Source organism: Leopardus geoffroyi, chromosome B4 (genome assembly GCF_018350155.1).
Source record: "Leopardus geoffroyi isolate Oge1 chromosome B4, O.geoffroyi_Oge1_pat1.0, whole genome shotgun sequence".
Classification (NCBI taxonomy): Eukaryota; Metazoa; Chordata; class Mammalia; order Carnivora; family Felidae; genus Leopardus; species Leopardus geoffroyi.
Window position 1 is genome coordinate 123,737,665 of NC_059341.1, and position 23,417 is coordinate 123,761,081.

General features: G+C 41.8%; 1 protein-coding gene across 1 annotated transcript in view; it reads right to left on the bottom strand.

Annotated features, from left to right (window-relative positions):
* The window catches only part of PAH (phenylalanine hydroxylase), a 104,568-nt gene that overhangs the window by 65,750 nt on the left and 15,401 nt on the right, over window positions 1–23,417 (bottom strand). Inside the window, exons 2-4 of the mRNA XM_045463158.1 lie at window positions 20,457–20,532; window positions 7,846–7,994; window positions 1,230–1,337 (exon numbers count right to left, since the gene is read on the bottom strand). Coding sequence (XP_045319114.1) covers window positions 1,230–1,337; window positions 7,846–7,902 — 165 coding nt within the window. The 5' untranslated portion in view covers window positions 7,903–7,994; window positions 20,457–20,532. The remainder of the gene's footprint in view (window positions 1–1,229; window positions 1,338–7,845; window positions 7,995–20,456; window positions 20,533–23,417) is intronic.

Genomic DNA, 23,417 nt, shown 5'->3' on the forward strand with positions numbered 1-23,417 from the left:
ACCTTGACAGTTTTGAGAAGTATGGGTCAGGTATTTTGTATGATGTCCTTTAACTGAGCTGTGTGATGTTTTTCTCATAGCTAGACTGGGTTATGGTTTTAGGGGAAGAAGACCACAGAGGTAAAGTGTCATTTTCATCATGTCGTATCAAAGGTTCATACGATCTACATGACTCATCATTGCTGGTATTGACCTTGATTACCTGGCTGAGCTACTGTTTGTTGGGCTTCCCACGCCCTTTCCATCCCATCTGGTTTGGAAGAAAGTCACACTGTGCCACTCACATTTAAGGAGTGCATATACTCTTCTTCTGTAAGTACAGAATATCTATTTAGATTATTTGAAATCTTCTGCATGGACATGTGTCTGTACCCCATTTACTTATGGATCCAGTCACCAGATATAATTTTATTAAAGAATAAAATTTACGTGGGGTAAAAGTTAATTGGTTCAAAAACATTCCTTCTTAAAATCCAGGGCAAAAAAAAATTTAAGAAAAAAATAAAGCCTAATTGACTTTGCTTGTATTTAAATTTAATTTCACTCTTTTTTTTTTTAATTTTTTTTTTAACGTTTATTTATTTTTGAGACAGAGAGAGACAGAGCATGAACGGGGGAGGGTCCGAGAGAGAGGGAGACACAGAATCTGAAACAGGCTCCAGGCTCTGAGCTGTCAGCACAGAGCCCGACGCGGGGCTCGAACTCACGGACCGCGAGATCATGACCTGAGCCGAAGTCGGCCGCCCAACCGACTGAGCCACCCAGGCGCCCCTAATTTCACTCTTAACTGAACATTTAATATATATAACACTGGTCTGTAGAGGATATAAGATGGCTGAGCCAAGGTTCCCTGCCTGAAGAAACAGGCCCAGACAGAAAATGTGCATGCATAACCAGGCAAATAAGTGCTGCAGTTAAAAGTAAAATGCTTTGGGAACACTGAGAAGATAGTAATTAATTCAAGGAAAGCTCGATAAAAGAAGTCTGAAATCAGGGCTAGCTTCCCATGTGTGCAACCAGTGATTCTGAACGATTCTGACTATGAACGGAGAAACTGAAGCCCAGGGAGAATGAAAGACTTCACTAAGGTCTCATAGTTGGTTAACGTGAGCGCCTGAGCTGAAAAGCAAGTGTTCCAATTCCAGATCCCATGTTCTTTTCACTGCATCCAACTAGGAAATAACACAGAAGCCTGCTATGCATTATCCAAGGCGGAGATGAATACTTACCTCAAACAAGCGCAAGACCTTGGCCAGGGCACCAACTTCTTCCTTGAGCGAGAAGATCAGTGATATGGCACCATCTTGATTGGAATTGTCTTCAATATAGCTTGTTTCCTACAAGATGAAGTGCTCCTGGTTAAAATGTTTTCCTACGAAATCTGCAAGCAAGAGGCATAAACCCTTTCTTCTAGTTAAGGCTTGGAATGCAATGAGTTACATATATTCTACACAGTAAGTATATGATTTCTGGTAGAAAATATGTAAGTCAAGGGGAGTGATATTTACAATGATGCTCTTTTAGAAAACTCTCATTATCCACTGATATCACCAGTCACCCTATAGACCCAGTACCTTTTAATGAGCATCTACCAAGTGCCAGGCACTACTAGGGCCCTGAGATACAAAAATGAATAAAACAATTCCCATCCTTCAGGAGCTCAATATTTGGCTTAATAGACACATAACACAAAGATCCTTAGAGGTAGTATAATAAAATTCAAAAAGTGTCCAGAAAAACACTGAAAACTACGGTGTGGAAAGTACTAAAAATGGGTGGTTGAGACCAAAGACCTCGGTTGGAGCCCTCTGTCTTCCAGTTATCAGCTGAAACACTTTGGGCAATAGCTTGGCCTTTTTAGTTTCCTTATCTGGAAAATCATGCTAATAATAAACCCTGTCAAAGCAATATTCACATGATGAAAAAAAAGATAAAACAGTTTACATATAAAAATGATGGAAATACGGGGCACCTGGGTGGATCAGTTGGTTGAGCGTCCAACTCTTGATTTCAACTCAGGTCATGATCCCAGGGTTGTGGGATTAAGCCCCATGTCAGGCTCCGTGCTGAACACAGAGCCTGCTTGGGATTCTCTCTCTCTCTCTCTCTCTCTCTCTCTCTCTCTCTCTCTCCCTCTGCCCCCCTCCTCTGTTCTCACACACACTCTCTCTAAAATAAAATAAATAACAATAAAATTTTTTTAATGATGGAAATATTGTAGATACACAAGAATGACTCTTTAGCCTTGGCAAAGATCCCAGGGAAGCATTATGCTCAGGAAAGCATTGTCCTGTATGCTGGGATCTATGATACCCAATTACTGAAAAAGTCACAAAATGCATAAAAGAAACACAAATAACCTACCAGCAGAGGGATGTCCTAAACTATATAGCAAAGCTTGTCAAGGATCTAGCACTTTCTACATGCACATGTCAGCAAACTAATGTGGGATTAGGGTTGGCGTCTCAGGGTTAGCTGAAACCTTTAAAAATTATAAAGTTTGCAATAATAATATACAAAGCTCCATGTGTGCTGACAAATAAATAGCACGTACCCCAAACTAGGAAGAAAAAACCATGCAGAACAATTACTCTCTTATAAGCAAGTTAATGAAATTAGTGGGATGGATGTTACATCATCTTAATGAGGAGGCTGTGTTGGGCAGACTCTACCAGTGATGGCATAATAACCCTTGCATGAATATTGATGACCTTTAGGATGAAATTCTTTTCATTCAGAAATTTCAGATTTTCCCAGAACCTCACAGAGGTGGGGCAACCACCCCCTTATTTTGCAGATGGGGAAACTGTGGGCCAGAGAGAGAAAGGTGTAATGCCTCTAAAGCCACACAGGTGTTGGGTAGCAGGTCAATAACCCAGGCTCTAAATTATCAGCAGGTGTAATTAGAGAGGGCTTCAAATGAACTGGAAGACTGAACCGTTATATATCCCTATATGGACCATGATATTATCTTTCTTAAAAAAACATTTGTTTTGTCCTTTTATTTTATTTTTTTTATTTTTTTTTTTTAATTTTTTTCAACGTTTATTTATTCTCGGGACAGAGAGAGACAGAGCATGAACGGGGGAAGGGCAGAGAGAGAGGGAGACACAGAATCGGAAACAGGCTCCAGGCTCTGAGCCATCAGCCCAGAGCCCGACGCGGGGCTCGAACTCACGGACCGCGAGATCGTGACCTGGCTGAAGTCGGACGCTTAACCGACTGCGCCACCCAGGCGCCCCTGTTTTGTCCTTTTAAAAAATTCCAGTAGAGTTAATCTACCATTTATTAAGAGCCTGTAATGTCCCAGGCATTATAATAGGCACTTGATTTGGATTATCTCATTTAATTTTGATACAATTGGGAGGCAGGTTTTATTATCCAGCAGGTGTCTGCTTTTACTGATGACAAAATGAAGTCTCAGAGATATACAGTCAGCAATGGAGCCAGGGTGAGACCCCACGCCATTTGAGCCCAGCATTCATCCATGAATCACGGCTTCTCGTAAGACTCTATCCTGCCTCTCCCTCTTTTAAACCCTGCCACAGACATGCGGAGGAGTGTCTGATATACATCTTCTTCCTCCCAGAGAACACTGAGTCCTTAGTCTTTTCTGATTTCTTTGAAATGACAAAAGATTTCCATTTCTGGTTCACTTGGCAACGTTCTCTTCTGTTGGCCTCCAAGAAAATAACACATTCCAGATATACCTCAACAGGTGCCACCCATAACTGGGACAACTCAGACCTGAAGGCACCTGGGCTCAAAACTCTGTCACCACCACCTTCCCGCTCCTGTACATGTCCAAGTCCCACCTGACCTCTAGAAGTGCCCCTTGGGGTCAGGTCCTTCTTTTGTTCCTACTGCCACCACTGTGATCCAGCCTTAGTGATCTGTATCAGTCTGGTTCTAACAGAATTTTGCTTGTGTCCTTCTACTACTCAGAATTCCCCAAAGGCTCCCAAGGCCAGCAGGAGAAAATACCTCTTTCTGATATTCAAGAGTTCCTTGGTACCTTATCTCCCGAGGCCGCCCACAGGAACTGCCTCTCTAGCAAATCATCTTTCTTCTTGCCTTTTCAGCTCATTAGAACAGATGCCCTGCCCCAGCCTCCACACTCCCCTTTCAAATATCTAAGTCTGCCTCTAAAGCCCTCTTGGGTCTCACTTCTGTCAGAAGACCTCTGTCCTCCCCAGCTGAAGTGAATAATCCCTCCTTGACCTATGCATTCCATTTAGCTTCTGATGTCCATGTGGGACTTGACTGGCAGAGCTGGCCCTGTCTTTAGAGTTGATCTAGTTCCACCCCCTTATTTTGCAGATGGGGAAACTATGGGCCAGAGAGAGAAAGGTGTGACTCCTCTGAAGTCACACAGGTGGTGGGTAGCAGGTCAAAAACCCAGGCTCCTAAGTATCATTCTGTACAATTCCTTCTGCTATGTGCATTATGTCCACATTAAGGCCTCTGTGTCTTGCAGACCAGTTATCCAATATCATTCCTGACAGCCCATACTAATCCACACCTGCCCCCTTCACTTTCTTCTTTCCCCCGGTTCACTTTCTAGATCAGATTGTCAATGAGTGTTCCTTTTTTCTCCATTCCAAAATTACCTGGGGAGTCTTTGTTCAAATGCAGATTCCTGGGCCCTGCCCTAGCCCATCACATCTGAGTATGTGGGGTAGGATCTTAGAATCTGCATTTTCAAAAGGTCCCAGATGATTCTTCACCGTGGAAGATTTTGAAACCACTGATAAATACACAGCCCAAGTTTTTAAATTGTGACTTTTCCCAAATACGTCTGCAAATTCACATTTGCCATATGGAAAGGTACTACTCTTTATTGTTATTAATATTAATAATAGGACGTGGCATTGAATGAATCCCCACTATGTGCCAGGAGCCATACTTGGTGATTTTTATAGTCAATAAGCATCATCATTGGCAGCGGCTAGTACCGTTATAAGAGTCTACAAGTTGTAGCTCATCTGGTCTTCACAATAGCCCCATGAGGTGGGTGATGTTATTTTGCAAAGGAGGACACAGACTCTGCCAGCTTAAGTGGATTGTCCAAGGACAGCCCACCAATGGTGGCAGAGCCTGGATTTGAACATGAGTCCAACAGTTCCAAAATCCGTATTCTGCCTCCCAGTGACAGACCCGAGGGAGACAACATATAGCTCCCCTTTGCAAAACTTGAGGGACTTTAAATGAAAAGAAGCTCAAGGGAGTTTGTGAAATAAGGTGGTCTTGGGTAGATTCTGATTCCAACATCACTATGTGGATCCAGCATGGGACCTTGGGCAAGTCTCTTCCAGAATATATTTGTATTGGCTCTTCATCCATGCCTTATTTGTTTCCCAAAAGCGTATGAGTTGGCTTAGAAACACATGTAGACCCGGGATGGGCAGAGGTAGAGAAAAGTAGCTCAGACACCAGATAGGAAGAAATAGTGCAGGGAAAATGAACTTTACTAGCGCCCAGGATGGAAAGAGTTTTGATCATTGGGCAATACGTTTAACAGCAGAAATATATTCCCTATGGTTTTATCTAACAAATGCATTCTGTTATCCTTGGAAAAGAGCATTTTTCAAAATTGCAAACAATAATACTCTTTAGCAAGGTATTCTAAGGGCACCTTCAATCTTAGTGTCATGGTAAGAGGCCTGTATTTGCAAGTGTGATTATATGTATACACATGCACAGTGTAAAACAACCGGAAAAAAAGATGCAGACATCCTGCCATGGACACACTACACCCCATATTCCAGCGTGTTTCTACAGGAGGAAGAAGTGTGGCAGCGAGCGCCCAGGGTGTTGAAGTGTGATCTACATTTGAACACTGGCTTCACCATTCAGAGCTATGATTTCGGAGTTCCTCTTATCCTGTATTCCACTGCCCTGTTCTATTTTTCTTCACAGCTCTTTCCCCTACCCGAAATTATTTGTTCATTTGATTAGTTTTGTATTACTTTTGTCCTCCACTAGAATGTAAGTTTCACTAGCGCAGAAATTCCACTGCGCCTGGCACATAGTAGGTGCACAATAGGCCTACTGGGTGAATGAATGAGCCGAACATCTCTCGCAGGGTTGTTGTGCCTGTGGCGTGGGTAGAGCACTTGACACATCACATGCTCTCCAGCCTTATGTCAGCACTACGTCCAGCACGTGCTGTTCATCTGGGTCGGGAGCTTCGAGAGGGCGTAAAGTAGGTCTTTCTTGCAGACTTTCAGAGCTGGAAGGAATGCTTAAGACTATTCCAGTCCAACTCCCCCGCCCTCAGTTTTACAAATACCAAACTGAGCCTCTTTGCCCCAGTTAGATGACTTCCCCAATACACAGCTTCGGTAAACCAAAGACAAGAGCCCATGTCTGCTGACTGCATGTCTAGCATCCTTCCATGGTGTAGCTATACCAACCACTGCGCTTGACTCAGTGCCTGTGTCTCTTGCCAATGTTCCATACCCAGTTCGGTGAACAAGTAAGTCAGTTCTGGCTAGACACGGTGTTCCAGGAACTGTGCTAAAAGCTTTACAGACACTATTTCATTTCATTCTCATCCTAACCCTAGGACATGGGTGCTTTTATCCTAATTTTTCAAATGAATAAACCTGCAGCTTTGCAAAGTTAAATACCCTGCTTTCCATGCAAAGGTAAGACATGCTGTAAACTCTCATTTTTTACCCCCCAGTCATCAAGAGCGATCATCTGTGGTTCTCAATCTTCTAAGTGTTCTATGAAGAGAGCTTTAAGCCCCCATGGCTCCCTAACCAGATCATAGCCCCTAACTTCCTCCCATGGTTGTAGGGGCCCCACTGCCAGAAACACCAGGACTGAATGATGACCGGGCCAGAATCTATTCTGTGGTCCATCTGACAACCACACTGTCCCTCCTCAACACAAACTGTCTCCCAAGTGCTACCTTTTCAAAGGAAGTCTTTCTCACAGAGAAAGAAAAAAAAAAAAGAAAGAAAGAAAAAAAAAAAAGTCAGTCCAAAGTTCTGTGGTCTCTCTAGTTATGCTAACACATCAACTATCCTCTCCCCTCCAGCTTCTGTTCTCTAGACGGGTCTCACTGATCTTGTAAATGACAGCTGTCTGTAAGCTCACGTTATCTCCCAGGGCTGGGTTTTACGTCTGAACCCCAGAGTCTGCAAGTGTGATAAGTCAATTCAAGAATGTATGCTGCCATTTTTCACCTCAAGAGAAAGGCAACGGGTCCCGAAGAACAGAATGCACCCTGAGTGTTATCCCCAAGTCACGTTTAGGGTTCTCTCACATTCCAAGTCCAAGGCTAAGTCCTGTTCATTTCCCTCTCTGTTTAATTTTTCTCCCTCCCCAGGTCTGAGTAAGTCCAAGACTTCTTCATGCCTCCTTTTCTCCCAAAGGTGAAAAAAAGAATACAATTTCTTACAACGTTGCCATTTTGAAAGCTGGCTGAGAGCGCTACATAAACACCACAGGAGAGCAGATCTAGAAGAATCCCACCTCCCATACCGGATCATGGAGAACCAGCCCCTTCACTGTAGGAAAGAGAAAGCAGGCAACAGAGAGGGCCGGTGACTTGTCAAAAGACACACAGCTACTTGGGGGCAGCTCTGGAAGCCAGATCCCCATCTCCTAAAGCAGTGCTCTTTCCCTGAAAGCCACACAGGACAGATGTCCTTCCCTAGGGAGCGGTCGTTGAGGACACGTGTTATCTGTTGCCTTCCTGGACATTTCCATCATTCTTCAAATAAATTCAGACTTCTCGGTGTGCTTAAGGGAGTAGGAAAGAACAACATTCCTCAGACCCTTTCCTACCGGGGACCAGACGTCCCTCCCTCCCTGAGGCCAGCCCCGGCTCACCTGTCCGTCAGAGAGTTTCCTGCCAAAACCTCGGTTTTCCAGGACCACAGCCGACATGCTGGCTCCCCGCGCTAGTGAGGCGTCTAACTCCGGGGCGTCGGTGGCAGGCGGTTTCGCAAACAGCAAGTGCTGCTGCTGAGGTTTTTAACCTGGGGTTAGGAGGAGAGGAGAGATTGCAAGGATGTCCCCTGCCACTTACCGGCCACAGTGAAGCCCCAGGTGGGCGTTGTCCTGACGTAGTGGGCTCGGGGTCACCTGGCCCGACCGCCCAGAGGGGAGGGTGTGGCGGATGCGGGGAGGCAGGACTTGGCTGCCCGCCCTCGGTGGGGCGCGGGGCCGCCTCCGCGCTGGCGATGAGACAGGGTTGGCACCTCCAGGACGCAAGAGCACGGGAAGCGGGTTCTGTGCAGCGCGAACAACCCCGCGATCCCCTGAAGACAAAACCTGTAAGAAATAATCCTTTCTTCCCCAACCCCCCTCCCCATAGGAGCACAGCCAGGATCTTAATTTAGATTTACATTGGTGGGGGGCGGGGTCCTTTCTATTAACCATTAAGCCAACCATCTTTCTGTGCTGGGACTTCAGAAAGCAAGACTTTCTGTGCTGGGACTTCAGAAATGCATTCGCACGCCCTGGAGCTGTTCACGCAAGTGCCTGGAGCGCCCAAAGGAGAGTGGGAGAGCCACCTGGCCGGGATGCTGTGAGAATATGAGTAAGAATGAGAACGAGGTACCGTATTACGCACTGAGTACAGTTCTCGCCGTAGAGTTGAACCCTCAATAAATGGAAGATCCTGTTTAAAAGTATGTGACCACAAATAATCATCGAACACCTGTACTGTGTGTGGGGAGGTATTCTCCGCACTGAGGGTGAAGCAGTGAATGAAACAGAGGCCCCCCGCCTCCCCGGCCAAGCTGCCTTTCTGTGAGCGAGACAGAGAATACGTTAATAAATACATTTAGGCAGAGCTAAGCCTTCTGAAGAATATAAAACAAGGAGACGGGCTAGGACAGAGCTGGTGGGTACTGGAGACTGGACTCCTCCAAATGAGCAGGAAGATGTCATTCACTCCCATATTTTCAGAGCAGGAATCTGAGATGAAGCATTCGTTGCCAGCGGGAAAACAAAATAACGAGGACACAGCCACGTCAGAGGTTCAGAAGAGATGTGAAAAAATCAGGGGCATCAAGGCCTCGAGGGCCTGCCTAATATTTACCCAGGAGAGAAAACAAGCCAATAATAGAGGTTGCTAGAGATCCACCCCCTCCTATCCCACGATGCTGTGACAGAATGACCAAACATCTGCCCCCCCCAAAAAAAAAAAAAAAATCTTCTATTTGAGATCCAAAACAAATGGACTCACTCCTGGTTCCATCACTGATTAGCCATGCTATGTAGCTTTGGACAAATCCATGCCTCAGTTTCTTCGTCTTCAAAATGGGGGTTTTAAGGGTTGTTGTTTAGGGTCCCTTGAGCCTCTATGATGTGCCAGGCTTTCTACTGGCTGCTAAGAATATAGACATAATTAAATGTGGCTTTGGTCCAAAAGGAGTCTTTGAGTGTCTGATTGGTATTTCCTACGGTAAACTGAGAGATCAATGTTGTTGAACCTGAAAGGGCAAACCCTGACTTCCACCCTCAGGAGAATCTATCCTTTATCTAATGTCAATACTTTTTTTAGCATGGTAGACATGAGAGGAAGAGTTTTCTTCAGCCCCAGGACTGCCTCACAAGCATCATTTCATCCATTGATGTTGTTGGCATCCTAAGGACAGCAACGGATGTGATGGCAACTGCCATATAACAGGCATGCCATAAATAAAAGCAAACAATGACAGCTAGTCCCACATAAAAATGCCCCAGACCTGGGTTTTAGAGCACACTTAATTTTCAGTTACTTTAGAGAAAAACACGAATGCCTTCTTTTAAAAACATTATTCTGGCAAAAAAGAGAACATTACTCTATGCACGAAGATAAAAACTCCCAATGGTGGTTATATAAATTTTGTAGGTGATTTTTAAGCTGTCTTCTTGTTAAATGTGTGTGGAATATAATGTGTTGCTCTTATAACAAGGGTGGTGCTGAGTCCTAAAAAAAATTGCTTTGGACCCCGGTGCAAGTCTAGAAGGAGCATCCAAGAATGCAGTGTGCAGACCATTGAGATATCGTGAATGGCCACAGAGAGGTCCACCATGTCGCAAGTTGTGTATATGGTACACTTAGAGCTGACCTTCACCGATTTGGAAGTTGAAGATTTCCCAACCACTGCAGGTTATCAATCTCTTTCATTTAACCTCATATGCGGAGAGTTGAGTTAATCATAATCTATGAATTCATGGCACATAATCAAAACCTACAAGGTCCTGTCTTGTTTAATTTATTCATTCTTTTTCATCTTCATTCCCTACCTCTACTCCCTTCCCCCGGAGGTATCATCCTGGTGTTTAATACTTAGCCTTGGATTTTTATTTTTTTAAATTTTTTAATGTTTATTTATTTTTGAAAGAGACAGAGCGTGGGTGAGGGAGGAGCAGAGAGAGAGGAAAACACAGAATCTGAAGCAGGATCCAGGCTCCGAGCTGTCAGCACAGAGCCTGACGTTCGGGGGACGAACCCACAAACTTCAAGATCATGACCTGAGCTGAACTCTGACACTTAACCAACTGAGCCACCCAGCCATGCACCCCTAGCCTTGGATTTTTAGAATGTATGGAAATATTGGTGCTTGTATGTACTTTTCGTGGATGTGAGTGATGTTGTGGTATAGTATTACTATAGAACATAGATGGACTATAGATTTCACAGTTTCTAACTTTTTCTTTGACCATATCCTTAGGATCTAACCACGCTGTGAATGTGCATCTAGTTCTTTGCTTTCCTAACTGGTGTGGACTACTCCACCATATTTGATTTCTCCATTCCCCAGTGATGGACACCTCGGCTGTCCCACCCCAAACAATTCTGCAAGAAACACCTTACTCCTTGTCCCCTTAGAGACCTGTGTGAGAATTTGTCTTGGATGGAGGGGTAGGATCCTAAATCCTAGGGAACATACATTCTTAACTGCACAAACTACTGCCAGATTGCCCATTAGAAAGGCTTGTACTAGCCCACACCCCTACCAAAAGGGCCAAATAGTTCCTGTTGCTGAGCATCCCCAGTACCTGGCATCTTCTAAATGTCTGATTCTTTGTCAATCTGATCAGTTTGAAAAAAGTATGCCTTTGCTGTTTTTATTTTGCATTTCTCTTGTGACAACTGAGTTTGAATATCTCTTTAGACATTTATGCCACTTAGATTTCCCATGCTGTCAATAGTTCGTTATATCCTTTGCCTATTTTTCTACTAGGACTCCTGTCTTTCCATGTTGACTTGCAGGCATAACTTGTATAGTCTAGATGTCAGCCATATGCCTTTCTCAGTCGCTAATCTATCACCATCAGTCGACAACTGGTGTTCTTCCTTGAGAAAAAAAATAATAATTCTGATGTAATACAGATCGATCTTTCAAAATTTTTGTGGTTTGTACTCTTAGTGTCTTGTTGAAGAAGTCCTTCCTCATCTCCAAGTTACAAAAATATTCTCTCCTTTCTTCATCACTGGTTTTATCTTTCACATTTGGATCTTTAATCTATCTGTACCTCTCTGTGGGTGGGATAGAGTACTGACCCAGAGTTGTTTTTGTTTTTGTTTTTCTGTCTCTCCTCTCTTCATGTCATGAGTCAGTTTTTCAACAACATGGACAAAGACTTTTCGTCATTGACTTTTTTTTTTCAACGTTTATCCATTTTTGGGACAGAGAGAGACAGAGCATGAACGGGGGAGGGGCAGAGAGAGAGGGAGACACAGAATCGGAAACAGGCTCCAGGCTCCGAGCCATCAGCCCAGAGCCCGACGCGGGGCTCGAACTCACGGACCGCGAGATCGTGACCTGGCTGAAGTCGGACGCTTAACCGACTGCGCCACCCAGGCGCCCCTCGTCATTGACTTTTTATGTCAGAACTTTCTCAGCTGAGATGAAATGACCCCTTCTCAGAGATGCATAATAAGAGACACCCCTTTGACTTTTGGTACCACATGTACAGTTTTCAAAATTGCCATTTATATTTGAGTCTGTCTCTGAGATTTAATTTTTATTCCATTGGTTCATTCTGTTATGCCTCCTTTTGTGTCATTATCCTGCTGCATTTATTAATATCACAGTATGGTTTGGTAATGTATCTTAATATCAAGTTGGCAAGTCCCCCTTCTTCTCTTATTTCTCCCGAAGTGTGCTTATCTGTTGTGCACATTTATTCTTCCATATTCCAGCTGAGATTTTTATTGATTTGGCTCTGAATTTGGCTCTGATTTGGCTTCATCAGGGGATGCTTGTGTTAAACAATAGCATTAATAGCAGACATACATGCAGCCAAAGTTTCTCCATTCCTATTATGTGTGTTATAGGGTTTTGGTGTCTGAACCATCATTAAATTTATGAAATCCTCTCTATCCCTCGTGTGCTGAGGTTTGTTTGTTTTCATCACGAAGTGTGGAACTTAGCAAGTGCCTTTTCTGCATCTACTGAGAAAATTACGCGATGGCTTCCTTCTAGTCTATTAACATGGAAAATTATACTGGCAAAACTTTTGGATGTTAAGCTCTCCTTGCATACTAAGATAAACCATTTTACTACTTGTACCATCATTATTTTATTTTGAAATCAAGATTACAATAGCCTTACACAAGGAGTTGTAAAAAAAATTTTTCCCTGTTTTTATAATTTTGGGAAAAACTACAGAAGATGCAAATTATTTGTTTCTTGAAAATTTGGTAATATTTCTTATAAATACAATGGATCTAGGGGCGCCTGGGTGGCGCAGTCGGTTAAGCGTCCGACTTCAGCCAGGTCACGATCTCGCGGTCTGTGAGTTCGAGCCCCGCGTCAGGCTCTGGGCTGATGGCTCAGAGCCTGGAGCCTGTTTCCGATTCTGTGTCTCCCTCTCTCTCTGCCCCTCCCCCGTTCATGCTCTGTCTCTCTCTGTCCCAAAAATAAAAAATAAAGATTGAAAAAAAAAAAAAAAGTTTAAAAAAAAAAAAAATAAATAAATAAATACAATGGATCTAAAATCTGAAGGGCCAGGAAAAGTAGTAGATTATATTTCAATTTACTTAACTATTATTGGCCTAGTTGTGCTTTCTATCTCTTCTCATTCTATATTTTTCCAAAATTAATTCAGTCCATCAAGGTCTCAACAAAACGGACATATTCCTGTTCATAACATTCTTTCCTTGTTTTTAAAAGTTATATTGTCTGTCTTTATTCTCTCTTTCTAGTTCTATATTTTATTTGTGTCTTTCCCCATCTTGCCAGATGTTTGTCCGTGAAGACTCAGCATTCATAAGACTGATCTTCTTTAGTGTTTGTGTTGTTTTCTATTGAATTGTTTCTCCCCAGTTTTCTTTATTATTTCCTTACTTGAGCTTGCTTTATTTATTGCACTGCTCCCAACTTCTTGAGTTGAACCCTTGGCTTATTTGTTTTCAAAGTTCTTTGTTTCCTGAAGAAAACATTTAAAATGAAATATTTTTTTAAGTACTATTAGTACCATTTTGGCTGTGTCTCATTAATTTGATACAGTTAGTGTTTTTATCATTGTTTAGTTCTAAGTTTGGAATGTAATTTTCTCAATAACCCAAGAGTTATTAAAAGTGTATTATTTAAAGTCAAGGTATTTGGGATATTGTTGGTTTTCTTTCTTTTTTTTTTAACTTCTAACTATATTACATTATAGTTAAAAAGCCAGTCTTCATGATTTTACTCTTTGAAATTTATCAAAGCTTTGTGACCAGGCACATATGGTCCATTTGTATAAATGTTCAGGTATACTAGCAAAGAATGGGTATTCTTTATTTCTTGAAGGTATATATGTGGTGTGTGTGTGTGTGTGTGTGTACATATATCTATTATATTTTAAAATCCCTATTTCATAAATTAATACATAAATCAGAGAAAAAAGTTGTAGAACCTGCATTTACACATAGATACAAATGTGTGTGTGTGTGTGTGTGTGTGTATAACTTGTATTTTAATCTAATCTGATAGTTTCTTTTTACTGGTAAGTTTAGCCCATTACTTTGTTATAAAAACTTTTATGCTAGTACATATTTCTGCCATTTTATCTCATATTTTCCACTTCCCACACTTCCATTTGTTTCGTTTTCTCTTTTTAAGCCTTCCACTGGAGGCATAGGTCAAGTTTTCTTTTGCTGATTTGAAAGTTCTCCTTTCTATTTTAATTCCTTTTCTGGTCATGAAGGACTGAAATGTTTGTCCCCTGACCCCACCAAATTTCTCTGTCGAAAGTATAATCTCCAGTGTGATGGTATTTGAGGACTTTGGGAAGTAATTAGGTCATGAGGGCAGAGCCCTTATAAATGGGATTAGTGCCCTTCCCAGTAGAGACAACTTGCTTCCTCTCCCTCTGCTCTTCCTCTCTCTCCGCCTGAGGATACAAGAAGATGGCCATCTGCCAACCAGACGGGGGCCCCTCACCAAAGGGTGAATCTGCAAGCGACTCAGTCTCCGATTTGGTGGCCTCCACAACTGTGAGAAATAAATGTTTGTTGTTTAAACGTGCCATCCCACACTGCTTAAGAAACTGGTTATCTCTAAGTCTTTATTCATTTTTTAAGTTAGACATAATTTTTATGTCATTTATTTATTTTTGAAGAGTTAAATACTCATATGAATCAAAAAGAAAAAAGTTATAACACACAGAGTGAAAATTCTCTCACACTTCCCTATCCTTCAGACACCTGATTCTCTTCCCCAAAGACAACGAGTGTTATCAGTTTCTTTCAGGGATTTTTTTTTTTTAATTTTTTTTTTCAACGTTTATTTATTTTTTTTGGGACAGAGAGAGACAGAGCATGAACAGGGGAGGGGCAGAGAGAGAGGGAGACACAGAATCGGAAACAGGCTCCAGGCTCTGAGCCATCAGCCCAGAGCCTGACGCGGGGCTCGAACTCACGGACCGTGAGATCGTGACCTGGCTGAAGTCGGACGCTCAACCGACTGCGCCACCCAGGCGCCCCTCTTTCAGGGATTTTTAAACACATCTGATTCGTGTTTGTTTGTGCGCCTGTGTTCCTCTCCCTTTCAAATGGCAGCATAGCGGCCACGGTTATGTACCTTGCCACTTCAAACTTTTAATTTATGTATCTTGAGATCACCTGCTTGCTACATGCAAATCTTCCTCGATCTGTTTTAATAGCTCCATTGTATTTCTTTGTATGGGTTGTCATAATTTAATCAGTACTTGTTAATGTTATTGTTTCCGATCTTTTGCTGTTACGACTAATGCTGTGATGAATAATTTCATGTGTGCACGTGTGTGCACATTTTATATACCCGGAAGGATATGTCTGTATGAAAACATACTGTAAGCAGAATTTCCGCGTCGAAGGATATGGGCATTTACCACTTTAGTAGATATTGACAAATAATCCTCCAGAGGGTGCCCATATAATTTATTACCCAAACTGGAGTTTTTTGAGAACAAAAAGAAGCGCTCGTGGTATATATAGTGAGACAACGGGTATAAATTGGGACTATCACAGGCAAACTGTTATGTATGGTCTCCCAATACACACGTGTTCTGCCAATTTACCCACGACAACAAAAATGTGACAGCTTCTATTTCTTTATAACGTTTCCACCCCATGGGAGGTTGCTTACCTCAGTATTAAGAAATGTCAACAAGCGTATGTAGTGCTTTTCTGTTTAAAGAAAAAAGAAAGGTCCACAGATCAGTTCAGATACACAAAAAGACCAGATATCACTTGGGTAAATCAAACAAGCCTGCTGAGTCAACAGTCACAGCAAAAAGATCGTCAACATTATCTAGGGACAAGCAGGCGTCTACGTTTCCAGCCCATAACCCTCACCAAGGAGCACACACTTGTGGATGGTAACACCGGAGGGAATGAGAGATGTATCACCCCTTCTGGAAGCTCAACGCCACCACCACCTTTATACCCAACTAATGGCCATGAGATTAAAGCAGTTCTGGACAGAGTCTTTTCTAAAATAGACATAACTCATTAATCTCAGCCATACATTCCACAGGCTGGTGGAGAGGCTATATGTAGCACAAAACTCAGAACCAATTTCCCATGCATCACATTCAAACTCCTTACACTAACAACATAAACTGCTTGAGCTAAGAACACTTAAGAATTTATTGTTGTGGGGCCAGAACAAATGTTAGATGCCCAGACATGTGGCCTTTAGACCAGCCATGAGGCTCCTGAACTTACCAAATTTTTAAATCCCTGACCATCTGGAGAACAAAAAACTCATTATACTTTTCATTACAATATCTTTTATTTTGAGCAAGGTTTGTCTTTGCGTTTACTTTTCCGTGAACCATCTATACCTTGGATTATATCCCTGCCACTTATTTTTAAAATCATCAGGTGGTACGTTGGCCTAGGCTTCATCCCTAACCTCCACCCCCAAAATCAGATACACTAAACCACGGAAGGTACGTGCTCTTCATGGAAGCATCTACAGTTACAATGTAGCATTGTTGTCATTTGGTACCAAAAAAATATGTCTACTTTCTGGTGATTTCTCTAGTGGGGAATTTTGTATGTGCCTTGGAGATTACTCACTAGGGACTTTGAAACACGGTTCTGTGATCCACGCTAAGAGAGGTCCATCTCACAGTAAACTATATACCTTTCTCTTGCCAATGGTGAAGCACAGCTTGTCCTCACTGTGGCCATCTGTCTATACTTAATATTCAGAGAAGCTAGACAGTTTCTTGCCTTTATACATGACTTAGGTAGAATCCCTACGGCCCTCAAATTTCAGAGGACATAGGCTGTTCTCTGATAGGTTCTTTTTACCCTCCTTAACCTGGTACAAGGGGAAGGAGAGGGATTTCTGGAAAGAAAAGAGAAATATCACAGCACACTAACAGAACTCTCTTTAATAAAATTCTCTCTTTCCAGTCATCTGTGCTAGTGTCTTAGTCTCCGTTTATAAATCTTTACAATAAGTGTTGAGCCAAGGATTGCAAAATGGGTTTCCCCATGTCCTGTATAGAAAGTCTCATATTCCAAAACAATCACATTTAACATATAATTGGAGTATTAACTGGACTGATGGATGTTTTTAAATTTGAGGTTTTCCCTTAAATATTTAACGAAGTCTATGCATGTATGCAGAATTTAGAGAAGGTGAAAGTTGAGACATACTTTCCCTGGCATTTGTACCCACCTTGGACCATCTTTTCAAGGATCTTTGCACAGAAACAGCCTTGGAAGAAGGAGATGGTATCTCCTTCTGGGTCAAAGGGCAGATTTGGTTCCTGACCAGTATGAAAGATAGAGAAGATATCCATCCCCCAAAATATCCCATGGTAATAAAGTCTTTCCCCTCTCCCTGAAGAAAATGTGCTTACATCCCAGAGTAAAGAAAACGCCTCTCTTTGGAGAGAAGGTTGTAGAAGTTGCCAGCAGCCCCAGAGAAGATGTAACTTTCCTAAGCTCAGTGTTCCTCCTCCGTGACACAGATCCAGTGGTTGCTCAGCATTCACCAGATCCACTGTGCTTTGACATCCATAGGACGTGGGCGACGAGTCATGTAAACATGACGCATATGTCTGTTGTGCTCTGAACAATAAACTGTTTAAACCACTGGGCTCATTATCCCCTGCTGGCCAATTTCACGGAAGTATGGCAAATATCCCAACAGTCACACTGATGTTTAGGAACCACTTGACCTACTTGACAGAGAAAGCACAGAGATGTGGCATATGATGGCTAGCATTTTCCTTCCTTCTCTCTCATGGAAGCAAAAGCTCTAAATTTTAGCTAGCCAGCCCCAAGACTTTCCAGAATAAAAACCCACACTTCCCAGCCTTCCCTGAAGCTAGACGTACTGCAGGTCTCATATCCGACCAAAGAAACGCAAGGAATAGAGGTCTGTGCAACATCGGAGAGGTGTATCTGCAGGAGGCATGCCTTTCTCCTTCTATGGTTTCCTTCTTGCAGGTTGGAAGGCAGAAATGCTGACTGGAATCGGAACAGCCGTGTTGGATTATGAGGTAAATGTAGGAGTGGGGGCTGTGCTTTTCAGAGTAAGAAGAGAGAAGGATAAAGGTAAAAGAAGCCTGGTTCTTGACATCATGGAGCATCACTCCGGCAGCCTTGGACTTTTGACTTATTTGATATAGGAAAAAAATTAACTTCTGTTTTGTTCAAGCCTTTATTTTGAAATTTTTGTCACTCACAGCCAAATCTAATTCTAAGAATATGAGAAGCATGGAAATGATACTTCAGATGGATTTCTCTGTCCAAGAACCACTCTTTTGTCATCAGAATTTAGAGAACAATGCAATGTCTCATTGGAAAAACTTGGGAAATTCCCATCCAGCAAAATCAGTTAACTGTGAGCTTCTTCAGATCCTCATTTCTGTGGCACACTTCTTCTTCGTCTAGCTTTTCCCATGTAGACGATCCAGAAATCTGAAGATCACCGCCGACCGGTGCCCACACACACTAAATGCAATTAACATGTGAAGTTGTGGTTTTAACCAAAATAAAATTTAAAGCGGGCTCTTCCTGGAATTCTCAGGAAAACTTAGACATTTCTTCAGACTATAATAAAATCAGCTGGTAAATCAAGTGTATTTGATCAGAGGTTTATTGTGTGTGTGTGTGTGTGTGTGTGTGTGTGTGAATGAATGTGTAGTCTGAAGACTCTGAAGTCATTACATTAGCCTTCCTTCTTGGCAACATCAGCGTAAGGTCACTGAGTGTTGTCATTCATACGTTCACTTGATTCAACAAATATTTGTTGAGAATGTACTAGGTGTCAGAAACCGTTCCACATAGTAACAAGCACGACAGTCAAAGCTCTCATTGATTCTATTAGGGAACATGACCAGTGAACAAGCAGTATTAAAAAAAAAAAAACAGCAAGATGCACCGAGTAGAAATAAAGTTTTAAAAAGAGGTATTGTAAAAGAGATCGACTGTTTTGGAGAGGCTGATTTCAGTGGGACACACGAGGAAGACCTATTCAAGAAGGCATTGTTGGAGCTGAGAACTGAATTATGAGAAGGCTTCATTCTAAATAAAAAGATCTGGGGGAAGAGGCTCCCAGTGGAGGGAACTTCTGTACAAAATCTCTGAGATATTGAACATGTGGGACTTCTTTGAAGGGCAGACAGAGGCCAGTTGTGGTTGAAGTAGAAAGAATGGAGGGCAAAGGAGTGTGCACTGAGTTTGGAGAGGGGGCAGAACCAGTTCCTGTATTTATGACCAGTGGTGTCCGAAGGTCAGCTCATACAGACTTGTGAGAGCTGATATTTCAGAGGTTTGGTGAGCCTGTTGCTAAACATACCCATGATTAAAAACTAAATTACCTAAACTTATGATTGAATGAAGTGTATTAAAAACAAAGGTAATAAATACTCGAAATTCATTATTTCACAATTATTTTACCAATTTCTTGTCCATGCTCTCAAGGTTATTTATGCCTATGATATCTGTGTGGTAGAAATACTATATTAAATGTTACTGCATACCCCTTCTCAGTTTCGTGTTCATATTGGTAGCGTGACATCTGCCATAGCGGGAATATTTACACCAGGGAAATCAGCCAACACTACAAATCAGGGGTAGAGTCAGTGGTTTGCTAAATAAACATTTACCACATCCCACTGACCATAACTAAGGCAGCAAAACCACAAGTAGAACCGGATTGAAGCCAGATACCTCAGAGGGCAGGACAGCAATGTCACTCAGTGATTGAAGACATTTTAGGGCAGAATGAACTCAGTCACCGGTCAGTGGAGTTACACCATCAAATCTAAGCAGATCAGGGTAAGATTCAGTCTGAAGAAAAATCCAAAGTCAAAGTTAGGGAAGGCGCCTCAATGGCGGGACTCAGAAGGAAGGCTTAGTGTATACACCAAGTAGGTAATTAGTACTCCAAGTCGTAACCCAAGTACGACCTCTTCCAAAAAGCCTTCTCTCTCACTGCCCCCAGTCAACTCAGACAGCATCTTGAAATTTCCGCTATAACTAAACTCATCAACTTTCATGTCTTATTTTCACTTTTCTGTCTCCTCCTTCTAGATAAAGAGCTCTCAGACCAGAGACCAAATCTTAGTCTTTTCAAATTCCAAGACTAAGCATGATGCTTAGTGCATACTAAGCACCCAACTCATAGTAGTTTAATCAGAAATGTAGAAAAACAAAGACAAAAATGTCTGGGACAAAAAAGCTTAGGGAGAAATGAAAACTTCAGCAGTAAGGGAATAATTAAATTACAGTTCATTCTCATATTAGATTCAGCCATAAAAATTATTTTTTAAATCATTAAAAATTTGTGTATCTCAAAACGCTCACAATTCCATTGGTGATTGATAAAATATAAAGTCTTGTATTTCCCATTGTGCAAATATGTAAAGAGGCATACAACCACAAAAAAGGAGGGGAAAGAGGTGTTTTCTTTAGATTGTAGGATTAGGAAAGAGTTTTTTTGTTATCTTTGTGCTTTCACATTTATATTTGTATGGAAGAAAAGTTGCAAAGAGAAAAAGTAGCTTACCTAAAGAATTTGCCCAGAGCCATACTGGATTTCTAGTTAGCCATCCCTCAGCATTATTCTTTCCATCTCATCCTCTCTGGGAAGAGAAATGGATAAATATTTATTCAGCACTTAAATATTTATTTAGTACCAGGCATACTGCAGAGGTCATCTTATTTAATGCTTTCTACAATCCAATGAGATAGATTTTTAGCATTCTCACTGGATGAATGAGGATATTGTGGTCTTGTGGGGTAGGGGGCAAAAGACCTGGGGTGGTGATGTTAGGGTTGGGAAAATTACCTCCTATCCTTTCTCTCTGACTCCTGCATGAATCCTTCCTCTGCAGAAGAAGACGGTGGTATAAACATCCCTGTCCATTCAAACACTCCTGGCCCCTGTGGAGCCTCCTCAGTAGGTTTGACCATTTGAAATCTAAGTCTTGGAGGCCGCTGTCACTACTCATTGAGTAATAATTTTGGGAAACATCTACTGAGGCACTCAACCCACCAGACCATGGAGTGCTCGGTTTCTTGATAAGACAAATATGTGCTCTGAAGCTTGGATTCTTCTGCCTCTGTCTCATCAGGGAGGCAGGTGGATGAACTCTAAGATTGAGAAGACATTTGGGGAACTAGAAGTAAGTGAGATTCATCCATACAACCTAAAAATACCTATGAAGCTTGTGCTGTAAGACAAACACTGTTCTAGGTTCAAGGATGTAACCGCCTCCCTGAATTTATATTCTTTTTTAGAATACTCTTTTAGAATGGATATTAATCAAACCATAGGAATACATTTAAATTTACAACTGCAATGAATGGCATGAAGGAGATGTACGTGCTGTTGTAAGAACTTCACCACAGGAAGTGTTCTCAGTCTAAACTTAGGAAGTAGAAAATCCCCAGACAAAAGGGAAAGAGAAGAACTTGGAACTTCCTGGCACCTCCGCACAAAATAAGCAGTGTATGCAAAATTCATGTGGTATAAACAATAGGATTCATGGTTGAAGATGCCACTGGAGAACTAGGGACAGCTTTGTAGACCATGTTGAGGGTTTTTTGTTTTAAGTTTATTTATTTATTTTGAGAGAGAGAGAGAGAGAGAGAGAGAATGAGCAAGGGAGGGGCAGAAAGAGAGAGGGACAGAGGATCTGAAGCAGGCTCTGTGCTGAGAGCAGAGAGCCTGATGGGGAGCTCAAACTCACAAACCATGAGATCATTACCTGAGCCAAAGTCGGATGCTTAACCAACTGAACCACCGAGGAACTCCATGTTTTTTTGGTTTTTTTAAAACCTTTATCTTAAAAAAGTTGGGAAGCCAGCAAGGTATATAATTAGAAGGTGCTTCTCTGAGATTTGACCATAAATGGTCATAAGACCACTCTGGCTTCAGTGTGGAGAGTGGAGGGAGGGCAACAAGAGCAGTTAAGAGATGAATAGAGTTGTCCAGGTGAAAAATGGCCATGGTTCCTCAGATTAAAGTGGCATCGATGACGGATGGCGGTGGTGAAGAAAATGGGATGGATTTGAGAGTCAGAAGATTGAAAAAAGGAGTCAGCTTAGATATGAGGAGTGAAGGGGAGTAACAGGTCAAAGATGAATACTGAGCTGCTGAGTCGACCAAGATAGTACCATTCTTGGAGGTGTTGTGTCCCTGCTCTTGACAGACCAAGGAGCTCTGTCAGAGTTGGACTCTCTAGCTAGCCATTGAGAAGATCCCTGTGGAACTGAAACTCATTGGGATATTAAATTAAAGGTGGAGAAGCTAGATCTCCCTTTACGTGCTGTATTTCTAAAAACAAGTTTTCTATGTGTATTTTGCTTTTTTTATTTATAGAGTACTTTCACCCACATTATCAGTAAGATATGAAGTACTCTTCCTGTTTTAAAAATGTAGGAAATAAACCCTGAATATATAAGTGATTTGTTCAAAGTCACACAGGCCATCTGAATCCAAATTCCATGCTTTTAAAACTTTGTTTCAGCCATTCATTCTCTATGTTTACCACCTACTCACAGGCACCAAAGGCAGATTTGTCACAGAGCTAATGTCGCTAAAGCTTCATCGGGGCCCTGCGCCTACAAACACCACTCCATGGCCCTGGAAGGGACCCTAGCAATAGTTTCATCTGGCCATAAGTGGGCTTCTATTTTGTAAAGCTTTCCAAAGATACTTATACCACAGTCAGACAAGACTGCCCTGTCTTTCTACTCTGACATCCTCTATATCACACTTGTTGTGTCCAGTGGTCCAGACATCTTTGAGATCGACCTAAGGAGAAGTTAAGATGAAAGTGCATTTTAACTGCATTTGGTGGATGCATTTATTATCTTTGTGGTCGCTTTCATGGAGATTTATTGCTGGTTGTCTGGCTATAAGAAGGGTTTCCGGGAACACTCCCACTGTCCACCCTCCTAAGTCAGAGAGTCTTAAGGTTTGGGAACAGAAGTCTTGAGGCGATGTTCTAAGTGTCCAGTTTTCTTCCAACCCTGGTCAAAACAATTTCCTTTCTGGAGATCTAACATACAACGTGACGACAGTTAGAAATACTGTGTTGTATACACGAAATTTACTAAGAGGGTGGATCTTAAGTGTTCTCTCTCTCTCTCTCTTAAACACACACACACACACACACACACACACACACACACACAGAAAAAAGGAGAACAAAAGAGAAAGAAAGTGGTAACTATGTGACATGATGAGTATGTTAATTAACTTGATTGTGGTGTTACAAATATCCAAGCATCAAGTTGTGTACTTTTAATATACACCATATTTATTGGTCAATTATACCTCAACAAAGCTGAAGAAAAATATATGCCTGGATAACCCCTCCCCTAATTTAAAAAAATCAGAATTTCCTTCCTTATTAGGAATATACTTGACAGTAAAGCATGAAAATTATTAACACATCATTTTTTCCTTTTTCAATAAGTATTTTGTGAAATAAATTTATGAGAATTCTCATGTTTATAT